Source organism: Platalea leucorodia (genome assembly GCF_965183815.1).
Source record: "Platalea leucorodia genome assembly, chromosome: 20".
In the NCBI taxonomy this organism is placed as follows: domain Eukaryota; kingdom Metazoa; phylum Chordata; class Aves; order Pelecaniformes; family Threskiornithidae; genus Platalea; species Platalea leucorodia.
Window position 1 is genome coordinate 6,366,066 of NC_138842.1, and position 19,018 is coordinate 6,385,083.

The 19,018-nt window shown below is 61.5% G+C and overlaps 1 protein-coding gene across 1 annotated transcript; it reads right to left on the reverse strand.

Annotated features, from left to right (window-relative positions):
- Positions 1–5,012: 5,012 nt before the first annotated feature.
- ABCG4 (ATP binding cassette subfamily G member 4) lies at positions 5,013–18,399 on the reverse strand (the record flags this gene model as incomplete). Its single annotated transcript, XM_082330760.1, has 19 exons — positions 18,271–18,399; positions 17,812–17,979; positions 17,420–17,653; positions 16,472–17,330; positions 15,964–16,036; positions 12,165–12,402; positions 9,516–9,633; positions 9,301–9,433; positions 9,004–9,054; positions 8,673–8,818; positions 8,234–8,357; positions 7,873–7,987; positions 7,432–7,571; positions 7,011–7,109; positions 6,657–6,825; positions 5,987–6,087; positions 5,633–5,791; positions 5,350–5,468; positions 5,013–5,238 (listed from the first exon to the last, which is right to left on the reverse strand). The coding sequence occupies exons 6-19, from the start codon at positions 12,391–12,393 to the stop codon at positions 5,013–5,015; spliced, it is 1,929 nt and encodes a 642-aa protein (XP_082186886.1). The 5' UTR covers positions 12,394–12,402; positions 15,964–16,036; positions 16,472–17,330; positions 17,420–17,653; positions 17,812–17,979; positions 18,271–18,399.
- Positions 18,400–19,018: the final 619 nt, after the last annotated feature.

Here is a 19,018-nt window from a genome sequence, read left to right on the forward strand (position 1 = left end):
AAATATAAGTTTTATTGATGTGTGAAATCCAACAAGTACAGCTGGCATCTCAGTAAGACTGAAATAAACCGCAACGTCTCCACCTGCTCAACAGCTCCTGGGGCCCTCTGGACACTGGTGAGCACCAGCAGCAAGCTGGGATCTGAGCACCCTGCCCCTGCGGGGCACTTACCTGCGTGTGCGGCACAGCCTGGAGAGCCAGCAGGGCCCTGCCAGCAGCCCCGTGCTCCCCCCAGAGCCCAGGGCTCACCTCCACCCTGCCTGGTTCCTGCCAGGCTGCAGCTGTGGGCAGCGGTGCCCTGGCCCCGCGTCGCAGCCTCCCCCCAGCAAGGCAGAAGGACCCGGGCAAACGCCACCCACACGCAACTACCACAGCAGAGTTACAGCTATGCGAGCAGACTCCCTTGGCCTTTGAGCTGTTATCTGCATCCTATTTTGGCAAACGGTCCCAGGAAAAAAGTAGCTCACCTCCAGTCATGTGGGAGCATGGGTTTCAACAGCTGCACCTCTCTGCACAGTCCACCCCTGCCCACTGTACAACCTCCTCTGCACATGTGGACAAGGCAAAGACTGGAAAACCACAGGGTCCAGTGTGGCACGGATACATGAAGATATCCCAGGCAGCCACAGGCTGCCTGTGGGACCAGGAGCTCCCGTGGCAGAGGGACAGGACAAACGGTGTCCACACACAGTGAGAATGAAACACTGTTTTATTGCCTGATTTGAGAGAGGGGGGAAACCCTGGGAGAAGACCCATCCCCTCCCTGCACTAGCCCAGTCTCCCCTCCAGCCCTAGCACCAGGCGGGTGATGATGCATTTGCTCTTCTTGTGCATGTGACAAAGGTGGCCTGGACATGCGTGGAGGTGAGAGGCCATACCCCTGCTTGCCTGCCTGCATTCACAGCACGCATAGGGGAGAGGCAGTACCTCATACAACCGTGCCTGTGGGCTGAAGGAGCCAGGCTAAGGGGCTGAAGCAGTTTTAGATGGGTTGAGGTTCAACCGGTGCTCCCAGGGAGCTGGAGCCATGGCCTGAACCACATCCTCATCCATTCAAAGTGCACTGCAAGGGAAGGCAGGGGGCAGGAGGGGAGAGGAGGTGTGGGGGAAGAAGCCTGCTCTCCTCCATCACACTCCTCATGATTATCCAGACACGTTCCCTAGTGGGATTCCTGTAGCCAGAAGCACCCACGGCCCCGCTCCCCTGCTCTGCTGAAGTGCATCCTCGCTGCTGCATGCCAGCCCAGCACATGGGTGCTCCCCACCCGCTCAGGACAAGGCAAGGACCCAGTCTGGGCACCCATGGCCCCACACCACAAAACAACCAGTGTTATTGCCAAGGGGTCCTGCCACAGCCTGGCTTGGTGCCTGCCTTGCCCTGAAGAAACTGTCCTGGAGAGATGCCCGCTAGCCAGTGGGCTGGAGCGGCCCAGCCTTGCTCCACTAAGGGATCCCCAGAGCGGGGTGGCTGCACCCCCTCCCTCTGCCATGCCAGGGCAGAGACAACCCTTTTTGCCCTGCTCCTGCGGGGCAGGGGGCCACCTGGGCCGCGGAGGGGCAATAAACCCCGAGTGCTCAGCCCAGCCACACCTGGGGGGGGCGTGCAGGGCTCAGTGCAAATGTGCTCAGTCCCTTTGCATTTCTCTGTGCCTTCCACTGTCTCTGCGATTGTCCTCGCTGAGAGGGAAGGGGGAACAGATGGCCCCATTCTGGCACCTTCGCTCAGTTCACTCCTTGGGCACCGTTTGCCCTTGGGTACCACTGAGGGTGCCTTTGCCTGGGGCAGGGTCTGCCAGACCCAGGCCCTCTGTGCCACGGGGTGCCCAGATGCCTCACTCATCGCGGCCTCTTTGTATCAACACATTCACTTGCCAGCTCTGCTGGGAGTGTTGGTGCCCTTCTCCGGGACACCTCAGGCCTCCTGCTGCCCTGGGGATGAGGGGCACCTGCCCCATAACTCCCACTCCCCAGCGCCCTTGCCCAGCTTGGGGACACAGCCATCCTCCATCTCCAGAGTTCGCCCCAGCCCTCTGCCTTGCAGTGGCCGCATACCTTGTCAGCCAGAACTCTACAACCGGCACACTCACCGGCACAGGAGGCCCGGGCTGTGCTGAACTGTCCTGGATATTCTGGGGGTGCTGCCAACCACCCCATCCTGGACAGGCTGCTCCGAGCAACCACCTGTGGAGCTACCTGCCCCAGCAGTCTCCCTCCAGCCATGCCAAGCTCGGGCAGCCTGTCCCATGGGATTTCTCTGCAAGCAGCAGAAGCTGGCCAGCGAAGGCTTCTGTTGCAGCATCCCTGTGTGTGGGGCACATGGGCAGTGGCAGTCGTTGGTGCCTGCTGGTAGCTCCTTCTGCTCCACATGTGGGCCATCGCTAGTCCGTCTCTCCTTGGTCCTTCTGGGAGTGGCGGTGGCGCTGGCTGCGATGGCACAGGGGTGTCCCAGGAGGTACCGTGTGCTGGGTTCAGACACCAGCAGGACACAGCGCTGCAGACAGCAGTGCCTCCACCGTGTAGGAAGCAGGACCAACCACGAAAGCCCTTGCTGCCAGGGAGCGGGCAGGAGGCAGGAGCTGTGCAAAGCTGCACCATCAGCACCTCCTGCCGACTTGGTATCCATCCAGGGGAAAACCCTCAGCCCAGCAGTGCACACCCTGCATTAGGCAAGGCTTAACTAGCCACAGCCCAGGAGCAGGATAGAAGTGGGGCACTGGTCCCATCAGCCCCATGGACAGTGAGATGGAGATGGGTGATAGCCTGCAGCTTCACCATCCCCCTGGCTCCCTGCCCGTCCACCCACCTGGTGACAGAGCAGACATGGGGACCGCTCCCCATTCGACCACAGCCCTGCAGCTGCAGTTGGCAGCAGCGTGCCCAGGAGACTGCAGCCCCCCAAGCTGGCACAGCTCCATTGCAGAGCATGGCACAGGGCTGCCAGTGAAGGAGGATCCAGGAGCAGAGGGGAATTTTGTGAGGGACAGTGGTAAGTCAGACAAGAGCCCCTGGGGAAAACCCCAGTGCACAGCATGGAAAGGGCATCAGGGCATGTCCTGCTTCCAGACCCTCTGTGCAGGAGAGCCCCATGGCTACAGGCTCCTCGCAGCGATGCTGTCCAGGCAGGGGGAAACATGACCTCGCTGAGTGCCCAGCATCAGTGCTGCCACATGTCTGCCGTCCACCTGTAGGCCAGCCAGACCCTGCTGTGTAGAGCAGTCCCAACATGAGCCAGTAAAAGCAAAGAACAGTCTCAAGGATTTTGCTCAAATCTGGCATTTGCCCTGCAATCCCCTGCTGCTCAGAGTGTGCTGGCAGCAGCATCTCACAGACTGCACTTGAACCAGGGCCCAGCATGCCAGGATGGGACAGATCTGCCTTCCCCATGTCCGCGCTCACTAAAAAGCAGTGGGTTCCCATGTGCGTAGGTGACCAGTACAGCCCTGCAACACCAGTGCCAGCACACCCACAGAGACAGGCCTGTGCTACGTGGCTAAGCAGCATGCTGTGCTCCCAGCACAGCAGCGTCTGCAGATGCCCCACCAGCTCTGGTCTCAGGTCTGTTCCTTTGGAGAGCCAGTGAGGTGCTGAAATGCCTTCCCTCTGCAAGCGGTGTGGAGAGGCAGGTGATTTTGGAGGAGCCACCAGAGACACTTGCCAAAAGGGACCTTTTCCTGATACCAGTCACAAAGCACAAAGCCCTTCCCAGTGTCAGGGTCGCCCAATGCAAACAAACCGCTCCAAGATCTCACCTGCTTTCCAGTTCTGGCACTGCTGGGACCCCTTTCTGCACAGTGTTACCCTGCGAGGTTTGCACTGTGATGAGGCCGGGCGCCCCTGGGGCTTGCATCCCCTCCTTGCACAGACGGTGCTGAGCGAGGCTTGTCCTCGTGTTCTGCTGAGACAGCCACAGTTGTGCCGGGGTGAGAGGAGTGAGAAGCGTGATGGTGCAAGGGAAGGACTCAGGGCCAGCTCTTCTGCTGCAGTAGAGGCTCCAGCAATGGCACGGGTGAACCCAGCCCTGCTTTTCACCCGCCTGGCACTGGCAGGGTGTGGGAACCTAAATCCTCCCCACTCCATGCAGCACTTCAAGGGACCAGTCACTTCTCTCCATGTTGGTTGATTTTATCCTCTTGGCTCAGACCCCAAAGACACCAGGGACTGAACGTGAGACTCCCTAGGTCTGAGAACACTGTCTCATTCCCACAGACCCTGCCACATCCCCAGGTCTGAAGATCCCATCTCTGAGGATGGCATCTGAGAAGAAGTCTGAGACAGAGCCCCAAGTCCTTCTCTGCCTGCTGGCTCCCTTTCCCCTCCATGCAGACTGGGAAGCAGCGGGGTTTATAAAAAAAATAAAGAAAAAAAGAAAAAATATTAAAAAGAGGGGGGATTTATGCAGAAAGAAAAAAAAGGATGCAGCAATTTCTGTGGCTACGGCGACAGGAAACACTAAAGCCTTGTGCAACTTGGCCTATTGCATCTTTGGGCTCTTCTTAGCACTGACACACATGCTGGCCAGGGCGAGCAACAGGGCTATGTGCTGCGCTACAGATCCATGCTCTGCAGGCATCTTTTCCCAGCTTCAGCCCCCGAATCAGGCAGCCCCAGGGTGCTGCTCCCCTCCTGCCCGGAGCAGTCAGCTCCTCTTGGTCTTGCTCAGCAGACGGCCGCCTCCATGGGACTGTCCCTGGTGTCCCAATGTGTTTGGTGGAGAAGGGCAGTGCCAGGCAGGGGCGACAAGAGGGGATCCAAGCTCCATGGGGTTCAGCAGTCCTGGGGGAGAAGGTGGCACATGCCAGGGCTGTACAAAACTTTTGCAATGAAGAGTGAGTGGAAAGGTTAAAACAGTTCCGAGATGTCTCAAAACCCTTCTCGACTGAGCCAGGCCTGGCTGGCACCTACCAACGCCTCCGCTGCAGTCCGTGACCTGCTAGGAGCACTGTGTCCATCTGCAGAACCGTCTGTCACAGCAGGCCAGGCCCAGGAACGGCACCGGGGCCCCATGGCCCCTTTATCTCTCTGACTTGACTTTGTACCTGAGGACCAGGTAAGCCAGGAGCCGCAGAATGATGAAGAAGATGCCCAGGATGAGGAAGTCCAGGTAGAGCTTGGCCTCCTCCACGTCCAGCTCCTGCAGGATCTTGATGGGTTTTTGGAAAGGGCAGAAGTCCTCGAGGCACTCCAGGTCCTCGCGCTCCATGGCATAGATGGTGAGAATGACACCCTCAAAGCCATACCTAGGGCAGAGCACACCAGGAGAGTCACCACGTGCCCCAGGCAGCCCCATTCTCTCCCCAGCCCATGGGAGCCCAGGGCAAGGAGCTTCTGGCCAGAGCGCGGGGTCCCACCTGACATAGGAGACGTAGGAACTCCACTGCAGGTAGGTGGGGATCGTCTTGAAGCTGACGAAGAAGCCCGAGAAGAGCAAGACGGGGATGGCAGTGACGGGTCCCACAAAGGTGGCCACCTGGGGAGCAGAGGCCACTGGGTGTCATGTCCCTGTCCCCGGACACATTGCCTGTGGCACTCACATGCCTGCCTATGGGCAACACTTCTCTCCACCCCTCCTTGTCGTGGGACAACTCTTCCCCCCTTCTCCGCATAACAGGCAAAGCTGGGGCCCCATCTGACCTGTAGGGAGGTGGAAGCAGCTCCAATGAGAAGCCCGAGGGACTGGGCCACCAGGGCCGTGGCAGTGGCCAGGGCAGAGAAGAGGAGGAAGCGCGTGGCTTCAGGCGGCTGGCCCGTCATCCAGTACACGATGCTGCAGTACGCGATGGGGCAGATCACCTGGAGAGGGGCAAGCAAAGAGACCGCTCTGCTGGACCCACAGCCATTCTCACCCCACCGACCCTCCCTGGGGGATGGAAGACCGCAGGGACCCATCAAAGGCCAGCCCGGGGTATTGGGGTAGCCAGGCAATTGGCTGTGCCAAGGAAGGCACATCAGCATCGGGGCCATGCTTTAGTCCATCCGAAAGCTCACCTGGAAGGGCACATCTGCCATGGTCTTTGCCAGATAATAGGCTTTCAGGCTGTACCAGTAGTTCAAGTGCTCTCGCAGGAATACAGACATCTCCTGGGGGACTGCATGGAAACAAGGAGTTAGCAGCCATCAGTGCCCTGGCCTGGGCTGCTCCAGCCCCTACTCCCACCTGCCCCAGTGCAGGCAGATGTGCTGCTGCGCCGGCACAGAGCACCAGGCAGCCTCCTGCCTGTGCCACGAGCGGGTGCTCAAATCTTCACCAGGGAAAAAAGTCAGTGACCGATGTGGGAACTTTCTGCATGGAAAAGTCAGCTTGGCTGGGGGTTTTTAGGCAAACTTTTTGAGGAAGTGAGAGAGGTGAAACAGCTGAAAATGCAGCTTTACAGACATTTTCTCAGGAAAAAAAAAAAATTTCCAGCATTCTGCTTTTAGCCAGCAAGTACGTTATAGCCAAATATTAAATAAAGGGCAAAACTGCAATATAGCCAAACAGAAGTTTTCCCTCTCTTCTTTGTTTGAATTTTTTCCTCTCCTATTTCCCCACTTTTGTCCAATTCATCTGGCTCCACCATATACCGCCCAGCAGACACACTCCCACACAGCTGGAGCACCCCCCTTTGCCCCAAGGGTTGGGAGCAGCGAGTGGGTGTTGGGGGAAGGAGCTCCTTACAGGTGAGGATGGTGGGCATCAGCGCGGCAAACATGAGGAAAAGCATGGAGAAGAAGAGAAAGCCAGTGTTGTTGAAGACTTTGCCCGCGTCGTTACCAATGTGCAGGTAGAGCAGCCCGATCAGCACCCCAATGCAGATGTGGGACATGAACCGCAGGTGGGTCAGTACCTGCAGGCAGAGAGGGTACAGGGGCTCAGCAAGGCAGGGCTGCATCCCAGGGGAGCAGAGGACAGCCTGCCTGCTCCTCAAGGGTGAGCCCCACTCCAGCCCCCGTTCAACTCCTGTCTCTGCCTGTCCCCAGTGACCAACAGGCCCCATCCCGTCAGCCCTGGCCCAGCCTCCCCTGCCCTCACCGTGTCCCTTAGGATGCAGATAAAGGTTCTCTTGAAGAGGATGCAGAACTGGGTTGAAGTGCTGGTGGCAAATGTGTGGCTCTCGATGTGGTCCACATCCTGCAAGACCATGGACAAGTCAGGGACATGGGCCAAGTTCACAACACGGGCTCCCTACTAGGACGGCACACAAATGCTCCCAGGGTGCCTTATGAGCACCCCTGGTGAGAACAGGCACTGCCAGCTGCAAGCACAGAGCTGTCGCTCAAGACAAGCGGAGGCTGGCTGAACGCCTCCATGCTCCCCACCATGTCCAAGGGGCTCTAGGCATCACAGGATATCCATGCACTGTGGGGCAGGAGGGACTGAGGTGTCCCTGGGTAGGCACCCCTTTACCTGCCACTCCCCGTCACTGCAGGAGGCTCCTCTCATCCCCACTCACCGTCACGCAGTGTGCTGGGCATGACGGATCTGCCTTGTCAGGGCTGCTCTTCTTCTCGGCCATGGTGCACATGCCATTCTGGACGGCGCGGAACAGGACAGGGTTGAGGTCCCCGTACTCTCCTGAGGCCACCTCGATAACTGTGGAGGAGGACAAGACCCCTGAGAGGTGCTGAACCAGCCCTTGCCATCACTTTGCTCAGCCTGCCCAGACCATGACCCTGTGGGGCAGGGGGGTGGGAGCCCAACACAACCCCCACCCCGCGATGCTGCACCACATGGCAGCGCTGCCGAGCCAGCACCTAACGAGAAGGGCATGGGCAGCCCTGCTCCCTGGGCAACCTGGGGGAACGCTGGGCAGCCCTTAGGGCTTGGGCACTGGGTTTGGACATTGCCACCCTCTGCTCCCCACCGTGGCCCCAGCTGGGGCAGGGGCACTCACTGAAGTCGGCAGGGTTGTGGTACGTGGGGCAGTGGAGGCCAAGACCCTTCAGGTAGGGGATGAGGTTGGTCACGACGCCTTTGAAGATGCACTGGCCCTGGCTCAGGATGTACAGCTGCAAGAAAAAGCCAGGATATGGCAGAAGCAGAGCAGCCAGGGCACTGTCACCGGCTCCTACCCACCTCCCTGTCCTAGGGTGACACAGGGCACCCTTGCCAGACCCCAGCCATCAGGGCTGTGTGCCACACAAGTCCCAGGTCAAATGCCTGCAGCCCATCCCTCCCATGGCCCCTCTCCTGGGTCTTGGGGCCAGAGGGACCCTGCACCCCTGAAGAATCCTGTGTCCTAGCCCAGCCCAAACCTTGTCGAACATCTCAAAGAGCTTGGCACTGGGCTGGTGGATGGTGCAGATGATGGTGCGCCCACCCTGAGCCAGGGACCGCATCAGGGAAACCACCTGGAAGCAGGAGGCACTGTCCAGACCACTGTGGCCACGCAGGATGGGGTGGAGGAGAAAGAGACAGCAGAGAGAGAAGGAGAGAGTTAAGAGGGGGAGAAGTACATCCTAAAGATGCCCCCACTTGCCTCCCCTTGTGGGCACCCTCCTCCCAGGTCAATGGAGGAGAGCATCCCTTTGCAGCCCCAGCCCTCTTAAAGGCCTGGTGGGCACAGTCACATCCCACCCTCAGGTCTCACAGCCCTGCCGTGCTCCAGAGGGTGCCGGCCACCCCGGTGTCCCCCGGCCAGGGAAGCTCTGCTGGGCAGGCAGTGCTGGGGAGCCCCAGCCCCTGCAGCCTCACCTCGTGGGCTCATCGAAGAACATGACCGGAGGGTTGTTCACCAGCTCCAGGGCGATGGCCAGGCGCTTGCGCTGGCCCCCCGACAGCGAGATGGTGCGGGTGTAGGAGCACTCCAGCAGCCCCAGGGCCGTCAGGATCTCGTTCACCTGTGAGACATCATAATTCACCATAGGCTCCCATGGACCCTCACCCCATCCCTGACACCTCCTTTCAGACCTCCATAGCTGGGAGCCCCTCAGCTTTCCCTGGTCCCCTCAGGGCCCTCCCTTCCCTACTGTCCCCATCTTGGAGAGAGATAAGGGGGCCTGGGTCCACCTTCCTCTGCACTTACCAGCTCCTTCTTCACCTCCTGCTTCTCACTCAGCTTCAGGTTAGCAGAGACCTGCAGGGAGAGGATGGGCAGGGAGACACAACTGTCAGATGTAAGGAATAGAATCGGCTGCACCCTGCCCGGCCGAGGGCTGGGAGCGGTGGCTCAGGATGAAGGGAGCAAGCACAGCAGGATTTTGTTCCTGTGTCCCAGAGCCCTTGGAAATGCCTGATGTCAGTGTGGGCTCAGTGCCCGAGGACACAGTCCACAGGACATCCCACAGAGCCCAGCAGGCTGCCCGGCTCCCGCATGGCTCACCATCATAGCCTCCAGCACGGTGAGGTGTGGCAGGAGCATGTCATCCTGCATGATGTAGCAGGACATCTTGCGGAAGGTACGCAGGTCCCGCGGTCGGCCATTCACCAGGATCTGGCCCTTCATGCCGGTCTCCCTGCAGGAAAGGGGCGTGGGGGGATGTACACAGGACCCCCAGCCCTGCACCCCCAGAGCCGCTGGCTTCCCCCCAGCCTCACCTGTAGCCAGCCAGGATGTTCATGAGCGTGGACTTCCCGGCACCCGAGGGTCCCATGATCCCAATGAGCTCCCGCTGGCAGAACTTCCCTGACAGGCATTTGAGGAGAGTCTTGTACCCTGGAGGGAGAGCAGCATGGGTTCGGCTTTCAAGAGCAGCAGCACTACAGGGACCGCAATGCCATCCCAGCACCTGGGGGACCTCAGGACCTCCATGGATCGTGCCAGGGGCTGCATGTGCCCGGAGACTATCTCCATCAGCATCACCAGAGCTATAGCCACGGCAGCTGTCATTTCCAGCACAATCCCTGACCCTGGTCCTTGGCTGGCCCCACCAATTTCCAGTGCTGAAGAGGCACATGCCCCAGACCACAGCAAAGATCATGGAAATCCCTGGGTCAGGGCACGTAGCTGCTGAGGAAGATCACCAGGCTGTGACATTGGTCCTGGGCATGTTGTCAGATCCCAGTCCCTAGGGCCAGTGGAGAGGGGCAGCGAGAAGCAGGGTAGCATGGGGCAGGCAGAGTCCCCAAGCCTGCTGGATGCCTGGCTCTTGCCTTCATTGGCATTCATGCTGTGATACCCAGCAGCAGCCACTGCTAATCAGACCTGGAATTATCTCTGCTTTAAACGCAGCTGATTAGCATTTTCTGGCAGAAGGAACATGATGTGTTGGGCGTAGGGAACAGGCACAGCCTCAGGCTCTCAGGAGCTGACCCCAAAACACAGCCCTGGCAGGAGAGCAACGGTATACAGGCTGCTAGGACCACGCTGAACCAAGGACCAGGTCTGAGCATCTCCCTGCTGGAAATATGCCTCCCAAGTGCCCTGTGGGGGCAGCTGGTGTTGGGCGAGGGCAACAAGTCCATCCCCTGCCCACTGTCCGGGGCAAGCCTCAGGGCCAGACCAGCTCACAGTCCTAGTACCACACTGGGGGGCAGCCCCTCTGGATTGTCCATCCCCAGGACAGGGGGTCCGGCACCGCAAGCTCCTGGTTCCTCCTGTTCACCCCTCAGAGTCAGGCACCCTGCATCCAGGAGTGGGCTCCGTTGGCATAGGGGCAGCCAGTGCTGGGAGGGGAGGGCAGGGGACTGTGCATGACGACAGCAGAGCGAGCATGCCCGGCAGCCCCCCCGGCGCATCCCGGCACCACGCACAGAGCTCCGGCACCGCGCATGCTGCTCACGTCGGCGCCACTGCAGCTTGCGCAGCGGTTACTTGCGTTCATTGACTGCCAGTAACCTCCTGCTTCAGCAGAGTGGGGCGGCCTGGCCGGATCCTGGGGGCTGCGGCCAAAGGCTCCGGGAGATCCTCGCCAGCTCCTCCACCTGCACCTGGCCTGGGGGAGCGGAGAGGCCCTCCCACTGCCACCCCGGGATCCCAGCAACCCTCGGCATGCTCCTTTCCAGTCCAGCTGCCCGAGCCTTTCCCCCTCCCTCCCTGCAGGGCACTGGCCCACTGGCAAGCAGCCGTTCCCCAGGACTTCTGGGTGCTACAGCACACTCTGCCCTGGGGAACCCATGGTCATATCACAGCTCCTCCTAGGATGCTTCCTCAGCATCCCAGGCAAACAGACAGACTTCATCCTGGGGGATGTAGGGGCTGGTCCCACTATCTTTCAATGCCTCAGTTTCCCTAGCTGCAGAGCCTGGTTGGGGACAGGGTCAGAGGCCTCATCCAGCGCTCCTGGCTGGCAGGGCACCCCGCTGAGCAGCCCTGCGCCCTCAGTCTCCTCACCCCAGGACCCTGCACATCCCTGCCTGCCCTCAGCTTCTACAGATCAGCTTCCCCTCCATCTCATGGGGCTGCCTGATTAGCATCCCATTAACTGAGAGAGCTAATTAAAGCAGACTACCACCCACCAGCCGCCATCTGCCTCCCCTCTCCCCTCCCTGAGCTCTCGACCGGAGTCGCACACAGGAAAGGGGACCACGGCCTCAGCTGCACAGGGAGCCGCTAGAGAGGAAATCCCCTGCAAATCACACATATTCGCCTTGCCAGGCTCTGAGCTGGGGCACCCCTTGGGGTCTCCGGCTGTCGGCACATCACACGCAGCCATCATACCCCAAACAACAGTGCTGGGGAAACTAATGCATCCTGGCTGCCCCTGGGCCAGGAAATCTGCCCCATCTCCCCCATGCAGCCCTGGCCAGAGGCTTCCCTGGGATGCAATCTGCTTTCCTCTGGCATTGCACAGCACAGGCACGCAGCAACTGCTGTGGGACACGAGCCTGCCCTCCACCCATGGGTGCCCAGCAAGGACGGCCAGTCACAGCATGGCTGCAGACAGCACCTGGCACTCAGACAGACCATGGGGCCAGCCAGCCCGACCACCCAGCCAGCCCCCACTGCTGCAGGGGACAGCAGGGCGAGCACAGGGTGAGCGGCTCTCGCATCTCCCGCTGTGGCTCCCTGTGTGCAGCCCCGCTGCCACACACTGGGGCAAGCTCCCGCCAGCAGGCAGAGAGCTGAGGCACTCTGTGCTTGCAGAGGCTGGGGCTGCCTGGAGCAGGAATCGGCAGAGAAGCGATGAATCCAGCACAGCGGGAGATGCTGGGGACCTGGGTGAGATCAAGGCATAGAGAAGGGGAGAGAGGTGCAATAGCCCTGCAGGTGCCCTCCCCTGTCCTTCCCCAGCCAGCAGCTCCTACCTCTCTTCCTCCACCAGGAGCCTTCACGCACAGAGTAGGACAGGTCAATGAACTCAATGTTGACGGCCGAGCGTTTTGGGAGGTGGGAAAACCTCTGGGCCTCTGTGATGTGGTTCTCCACCTTCTTCAAGTGGGTGGTGAGAAGCGGGGCATCTGGGGGGCTGGCGTGGCACACCGTGTCCTCCAGGGCAATGGAGACACACGCGGGATCCATACCCTTCTCTGCCATCCTGCTGCTCTGTAGAAAAGGCACAGGGATCAACTCACAGTGGGCCCCTCTCTCAGGGCCAGGGACTGCAGGGGCCAGGGACCAGCCCTGTCCTCTCACACCCTTTCCTGCTGGCTCCAGGCCTCACTGTCCCCCCTGCCCTGTGATACACTGCCCAGATGTGGCCCTGGCACCCACAGCTGGATGGAAGGATGGACCTGGCCAGGGCAGCCAAGCCAGCACCAAGGGGCTCACAGCAAGGAGCAGCTGATCAGCTCCACAGTCAATAATTCATGCACCTCCTGTGGCTGGGTCCAGCTCTGGCAGCAGAGCTGGCAGGCTGTTCAGCTCCCCCAGCCCCACTGCTGCTGGGCTCCCTGCCCCGCTCCTGTCCACCATGGTGGGCGCAGGATGGGAGACAGGAGAGCTGATGTTCTGCCCTCAATGTGGGCACCCAGCTGTGCCTGATGTCCCTAAGGGCTCACCAGGAATTACGCCTGCCTGGCCTGGCCAGGGCCTGGGGGATACAGGTATGGGGTGCCAAGCAAGCAGACTGTTCCAGCCAGTTCCTCAGACGAAGCGTGCCGTGCCTCACCCAGGCTCCTGGGGCAGAGCAATCCTGGCTAGATTAGACCCTCAGCTGGTGCCTGGGGTCCCCATGGGCTTGCTGGGACAGACTTAATAGAACAGGGAGGGGGCCCCACTAGTGCCAGTTCTTCTCTGTCTCCCTTGGCTCATTTCACCTTCCTGGCTCTTACCAGCACAGCCTCAGAGACCAGGCCAGTACTTAACTGGGGCCATTGCGTGATGCTAATACGCGCACCTGCCCAAACGCTCTCCTGCTGGGCAGTGTCTTCTGCCTGCAGTCCTCCCCACAGCCCGCTGCAGCACGGCCAAGCTCCCCGCGTCCCCGCTTGGCTTGAGGACTCTCTGCGGTGCTGGGGGGGATGTTGAGCCAAGCAGGGTGGGGAGCACACTAACCCCAGGTCCCACTGCGGCACCACAGGCTGGGAGGGGGTTGGGGATCCCCGCGACACCGGCAAAAGGAGCCTGAGCTGTGCCCGAGCAGGCTGGGCCCAGCACCCATCTTGCCTCCAAGGCTAGGGTCCTAATGCTTCGCTAACCTACATTTTGCTGAGGCGCAGGCTGCAGGCAGCTCCTCGCTACAGCTGCAATGCACACACACATTCCCCTGGAAGGGGAAGCCCGCTTCCCGAGGAGCTGCGCCGAGATCTTCCCGGCCCTCTCCCCGTTGCAGACAGATCCCTTTCAGGGCTGGAAGCCAGCCAGCCCCAGCCCTGGGGAAGACGGGGTGGGAAGGAGGGCCGGGGGGTCCCAGCACTCGGGTCCCCCCCCGGGCAGCCGGGAGGTCCGGGACAGGCTCGGCACGGCGGCCCCGCCGCGGCAGGCAGCCCCGGGGTGCGGGCCAGCGGGAGCGGGGGGCTCGGGGGGGGCTGCAGGCACAAAGCGCCCTCGGGCTCACCTTGCCTCCTTCGCCGGGGCGTCGCAACGAGCGCTAAATCCCGCAAGCCGCTCTCGGCGGCTTAGCCCATCCCCGAGGCGAGGGGTGGGGAAGGCGGCTTTGCCGAGGATGTTCTGCCTTCCTCCCGGCTCCCCGCCGGCCCCCTCCATCCCCCGCCGCCCCCAGCCCCGGCAGGGGGGAAGGGGCTCCCGCGGGCTCACCTGGCAGGCTCCGGGCGCGGCAGCTCCTCTCCCCGCCGGCAGCGGCCGTGCCCCGCCGCCGCCCAGCGCCCAGCGCCCGGCCGTGCCTCCGCCGCAGCGCCCTCCGCCTCTCCCTCCTCCGCAGACAAAGGGGCGATGCCCGCGGCGGGGGCTGGGGGACGGCGCCGGCCGGGCAGGGAGCGGCTCGGCGGCAGCCGGCCGGGGCCTCAGCGCCGGGACCCGGGCTGGGCGCTGCCCCCGCGGGTCCCCAGCCGGGGTCGCCTCCCCATCCCTCCGCAGGGCTGGGCTGGGCTGGGCTGGGCTGGGCTGGGCGGCAGGCGGGCGGGCAGGGCGGAGGGGGGCTCTCCGCCCCCAGCCCAGCAGCGGCTAGCAGCCCCCCGGGCCCCGCTGCCCGGCGGTGCCCCTCTCTGCCAGCTTTGTCCCCGCTGCTGCTGCTGCTGCCTGTCGGGGCGGCGGGATGGGCTGCCCAGGCAGGCAGCACTGCCAGGCAGCGAAAAAATCCTCTTAAAGGGACCGGCCCTATTTCCTCTCCCCGCAAGCCAGAAGGCCCTGAGCATCCCCAGCCCACAATCTTGGTGTTTGCCAGCCCTGTCTCCGCAGCCCCGCAGCACTCCTCCCTGCTGCTGGGCACGTATGGGGCAGAGCCAACCGCAGCTCCCTCCGGTGCCACCTCAGCCCAAAAACCTGCTGGCCCAACAGCCCCTAAGTCTGCTCCCGCCCGGGACGTGCCTGGCCCCTGCTCAGCCCTGCACTGGCCTGGGATAGGGGCCACACCACCCCAGTGGGGGCACAAGCTGGATGAAACTCGGGCTGCAATGCAGAGAGCTGCCTAGGAAGCCCACACCAGGCATCAAGAAAGAGCCAGGGCTGGCGGGGTTACAGCTGGCCACACAGGGCCTTGATAGGAGGATGTCCCCCCTGCCAGGGCTTTGCCCCCAGCACACACTCCCCTCTGCAGCTCATCACGGGGGACCTGCCATCCCCCTGGCACCTCCACCCTCCGCAGCGCCACGCCTGGCTCCATCCTCGCTGTTACTCACACCTCTCACCCACCACAGCACTTAAACATGAAAGACATATGGAAATGAGTGGCACTAACCAGAGTATTAATTAAAAAACCATCTGTTGAGCCAAGGAAAGCTTTCCCCTCCCAGAGCCATCCTTGGGCTGGGACAGAGCTTAGGGCAGTAATTTGGCTCCTTGGCAGAGCAGGATACAGCCAGAGGAGAGACTGTGGGGCAGGGCAGCCCACAGGCTGGGCAGGGGGAGGGCACAAGGAGGTAGTCGTGGAGCCAGACTCCATATGGAGGCCTTAAGTCATCTCCTCATGGAGCAAAAGGCACGCAGGACCCATCCGGTTTGCTCTGCATTCAGCACGCTGACTCCCATCCCCAGGGCACTCACCGTTAGCAGGTCTCAGCCCAGGCCCTCTCTGCACAGCACAACCCAGCTCTGCTTCCCTGCAGGTGGGCACAAGTAGGGTCTGGGAGCGAACCCCCTTGACGCTAAAGCCCTTTCCTTCTCAGCTGCTCAAGGCTGGATCAGGAACCCCTGAGCCCAAGCTGGAGGCCATACAGCAACCAGCAGCTGCTGCAGCATCCTGCTGTGGAGTCATTTCAAGGTGGAAGGCCAGCAGGGATGGGAGTCCAGTGCCCAGAAAGGGTTGGTGGCCAGTGCCACGGGCACATTCAGCATCCACCTGGTCCCCAGCTAGGACCTTCCTGCAGTGGCCCTGACCACAGCTGTGTCCCTGTGGTGGCTCACATGTCCAGGACAGTATCAGCGGCAGAGGGAGCCTGTCCTGGCTCTGTCATGCATGTCCAGGGCTCCGGGGACAGAGCAGGCAGCAGAATCTCTTTGCATAACTGGAAAACGTGTGTGATTTCCTGTAAACATATTTTTAATTACCCTTGTGGTGCTGCTGGTCCTCCAGCTCCTCTGGCAATCCCATCACATATGCTCCAGACCACCTTCTCCTTCCCTGGGGGAATAAAAATTCTGGCTTTTCCGTTGCTGCTTCAGAGGAACCCAGGGAGCACAAGGCTGTTCCCGGCTGGAGCCGAGTACCAGCCTCAGCATGAAGGCAACCCACTGAGCATTGCCCCAGTGAGAAGTGAAGGGCCAGTGGGGAGAACAAAGAGTTTAGGGAAGGGAGCCTGGTCAGAAACCCACTCCTGAGAAGAGAGGTGGCATAGCACAGGGCTGCAGCAGTGCCCATGATGGCTGCTCCTGCCAAGGGCCACATTAATAGCGGCCGTGCAGGCTCCGTGGTAGGCAGCGAGAGCCCACAGTCCCAGCTCCCTTCCCAAGAGCCTGGAAGGAGTCATCGTGGGCCCACACCCCAGGTCTTTTTCTCCAGCTACAGGACCAAAGAGGGCCCTGCTGTGCTCAGGACACCCCTCTTATATCTTCTTACCCATCTTGCCTGCAGGGCATCAGGTACCATGTCTCTTAGTGGCCCCAAGCTGCTGGGAGAGAAGTCCCTGGGGAAAGGGGCTCTCAGGGCAAGACCGTAGACCCCTGGAAGGAGCATGCCCTGCAGCCAGTGTGTGGACCAGGCCGTGGGAAAGACTTTGCACCTGGGAGCCGAGACCTTCCCACACACAGTTAGCTGTCCTGCTCCCAGGGAGGCAGTAGGGCAGTTTGTCCCACTGTAACGCTTGATTGCTCGGCAACGGGTGGCACAGCCCTGGCCAGGCTGCTCTGCCCTGCGAGCTCTGGCCGTGGCACGGGGATAGCCGGCAGGTCCCACGCTCCAGCTCTGCCTGACGGCTGCAGCAAGCCCAGAGGGCAGATCTACCTCTCCGGCCAGGGCCTGGCCCATGTGCAGGAAACACCTGGCAGGGAGAAATCACAACCTGCAGCACAGATGGGATAGATACTTCTGCAACAGCCACAGGCACACGTGCTACCTCCCCCCTAAAAGGGGATATGAGCCTCCTCTAGGAAGCAGCCGGGCAAACGGAGACCAAGACACCAACGTCCCCAAGCCCAGCTGCAGGACACACATGCAGCTCCCCAGTGCCTGCTGCTCACAGAGCATCCCCTGCCACTGGAGAGTCACGGCACGGGGCCAGGCAGGAAGGAAGCCCTGCGAGAGAGCCCAGAACGTCTCCTCTCCTCTCAGACGACAGCCTTGGGATGGATGGAGCTTATGGAAAGAGTGCAGCAACGAAGACACGTGGCAAAGGGAAGCAGACATCCAGGGTGCAAGCCTCCTTCGGCATGGGGCCAGTGGCCACAGCCCCGGATGGCCCAGCTCTACCCGGAGGAAGCTGTAAGGAGAGAGAGAGCAGCAGGTTTTGAGCTGTTTGGCAGCTCTCAGTGCCAACCCTTCCCACGAAACAGGGAGGCAGGCCCTTACCAAAGGTGGGCAGTCGCTACCGGGACTCACCGCATGGGACGTGGCAGTCGCACTCGCAGACATCGCAGCGCAGGAACCAGCGGGCCCAGCCCGAGCGCTTGGTGACACAGGCTGAGATCTTGATGCAGCCATGGTTGAGGAAGGCTCCCAGGTGGGCCTGGGTGCTGCAAGATGAGGAGCACCTCCCAGTAATATCCCGCTCACTGATCTCGATCCGACCTCGCAGGCAGATCCCTGCAAGAGCAGGGCCAGAGCATGTCACAGGGGGCCCACCACCTCCTGCGGCAGGCTGGGGTAAAGAGGGATCAGACACATGCCTGCAGCCCTCCCGCCTGCTCCCCATGCAGGCAGGGTGCCCCCTCGGGCTCAGCGTGACACCCAGTGGTACTCACGGAGGCAGGTGGGCTTGGGAGTCCAGCGGCCGTCAGACTGGCAGGCGCTGGCTGGGTCCCCCAGCAGCAGGAATCCAGGCCGGCAGCTGTACCGCACCACTGAGCCAACCCACCAGTCGTTGCCGTACACCACTGAGTTGAAGTCCGCTTCGGGTCGCCCGCAGTTCACTGGGGACAGGGAGGTTCCCGTGGGCAGCATGGGGGCAGCACCCTGTGCAGCCCGCTCGGCAGAATGGCAGCCCAAGGGGATGTACCCAGACAAGGTTGTGAGTCCTGGGCAAGGACCAGGGTGCTGGGCAGGCTCTGTGGGTGCCCCAGGCTGCATCCCCTCGTGGCCCGAGGACCAGGCTGCTGGAGAGACTCCATGTACGTGTGCATGGCACAAAACCTGCCCTCCCCAGGCTGGCTGCGCCAAGCCCTGCAGCCATCCCCAGGCCCCCCAGTCTCCCCCCTCCATACCTCGGCAGAAGGACTTGTAGCCCAGCCAGCAGCAGCTGCCGTTCCCGCACTGGCTCCTCTTCAGCTCCTTGTGCTTTCCCTTGCAGCCCCCCAAGCAGATGGGCGCCGTGCCAGACCAGTAAGTATCCAGGTCTCCTGGTGGCGCAGGGAGCAAGGCATAGCAGGGCTGGGCTGGGGCAGGGGGCTGAGGACCACCCTTCCCGCCAGCTCCCCAGCCCTCAGAGGCCCGCAGGGAGGTGGTACAAGCCCAGCGAAGGCTCGTCTCAGCCCACTCCCCGACCCCTGCTGTGGTGAGGAGTGCACCCACTTGCAGCCCCCAGCTCTTCTGCAAGCCAGCTCCCACTTCCTCTGTGCCAAGCCTCGGCACAGGGAGACGTGACAAAGGTCTTGCTCCCTGCTGGGGAAGACCAGTCCAGCCAGGCGCCAGCAGCTCTGGGGCACCCTGTAAGCCCCTCTTCCCCCAGACACCCTGTTACCTTCTGGGTCCTCGCAGGAGACCAGCGTGGCCAGCACAGCGAGGAAGAGGAGGCCCAGTCCCATAGCGCACACTCTGCCCTCCTCCCCTTGCCCCTCAAATCAAAGGCCCCCTCTCTGCTTGCCCAGGAAAAAGTGAACTTGGTTTCCATACACACAGGACAGGGGATGCTGTAGGACATGGGGGAAGGGAGGAGACATTCCCTTTAATGCCAATCCTCTCCCCAGCAGATAATCTCTGGCAGATTACACTCCTCAGACCCAGTGTTTAAAG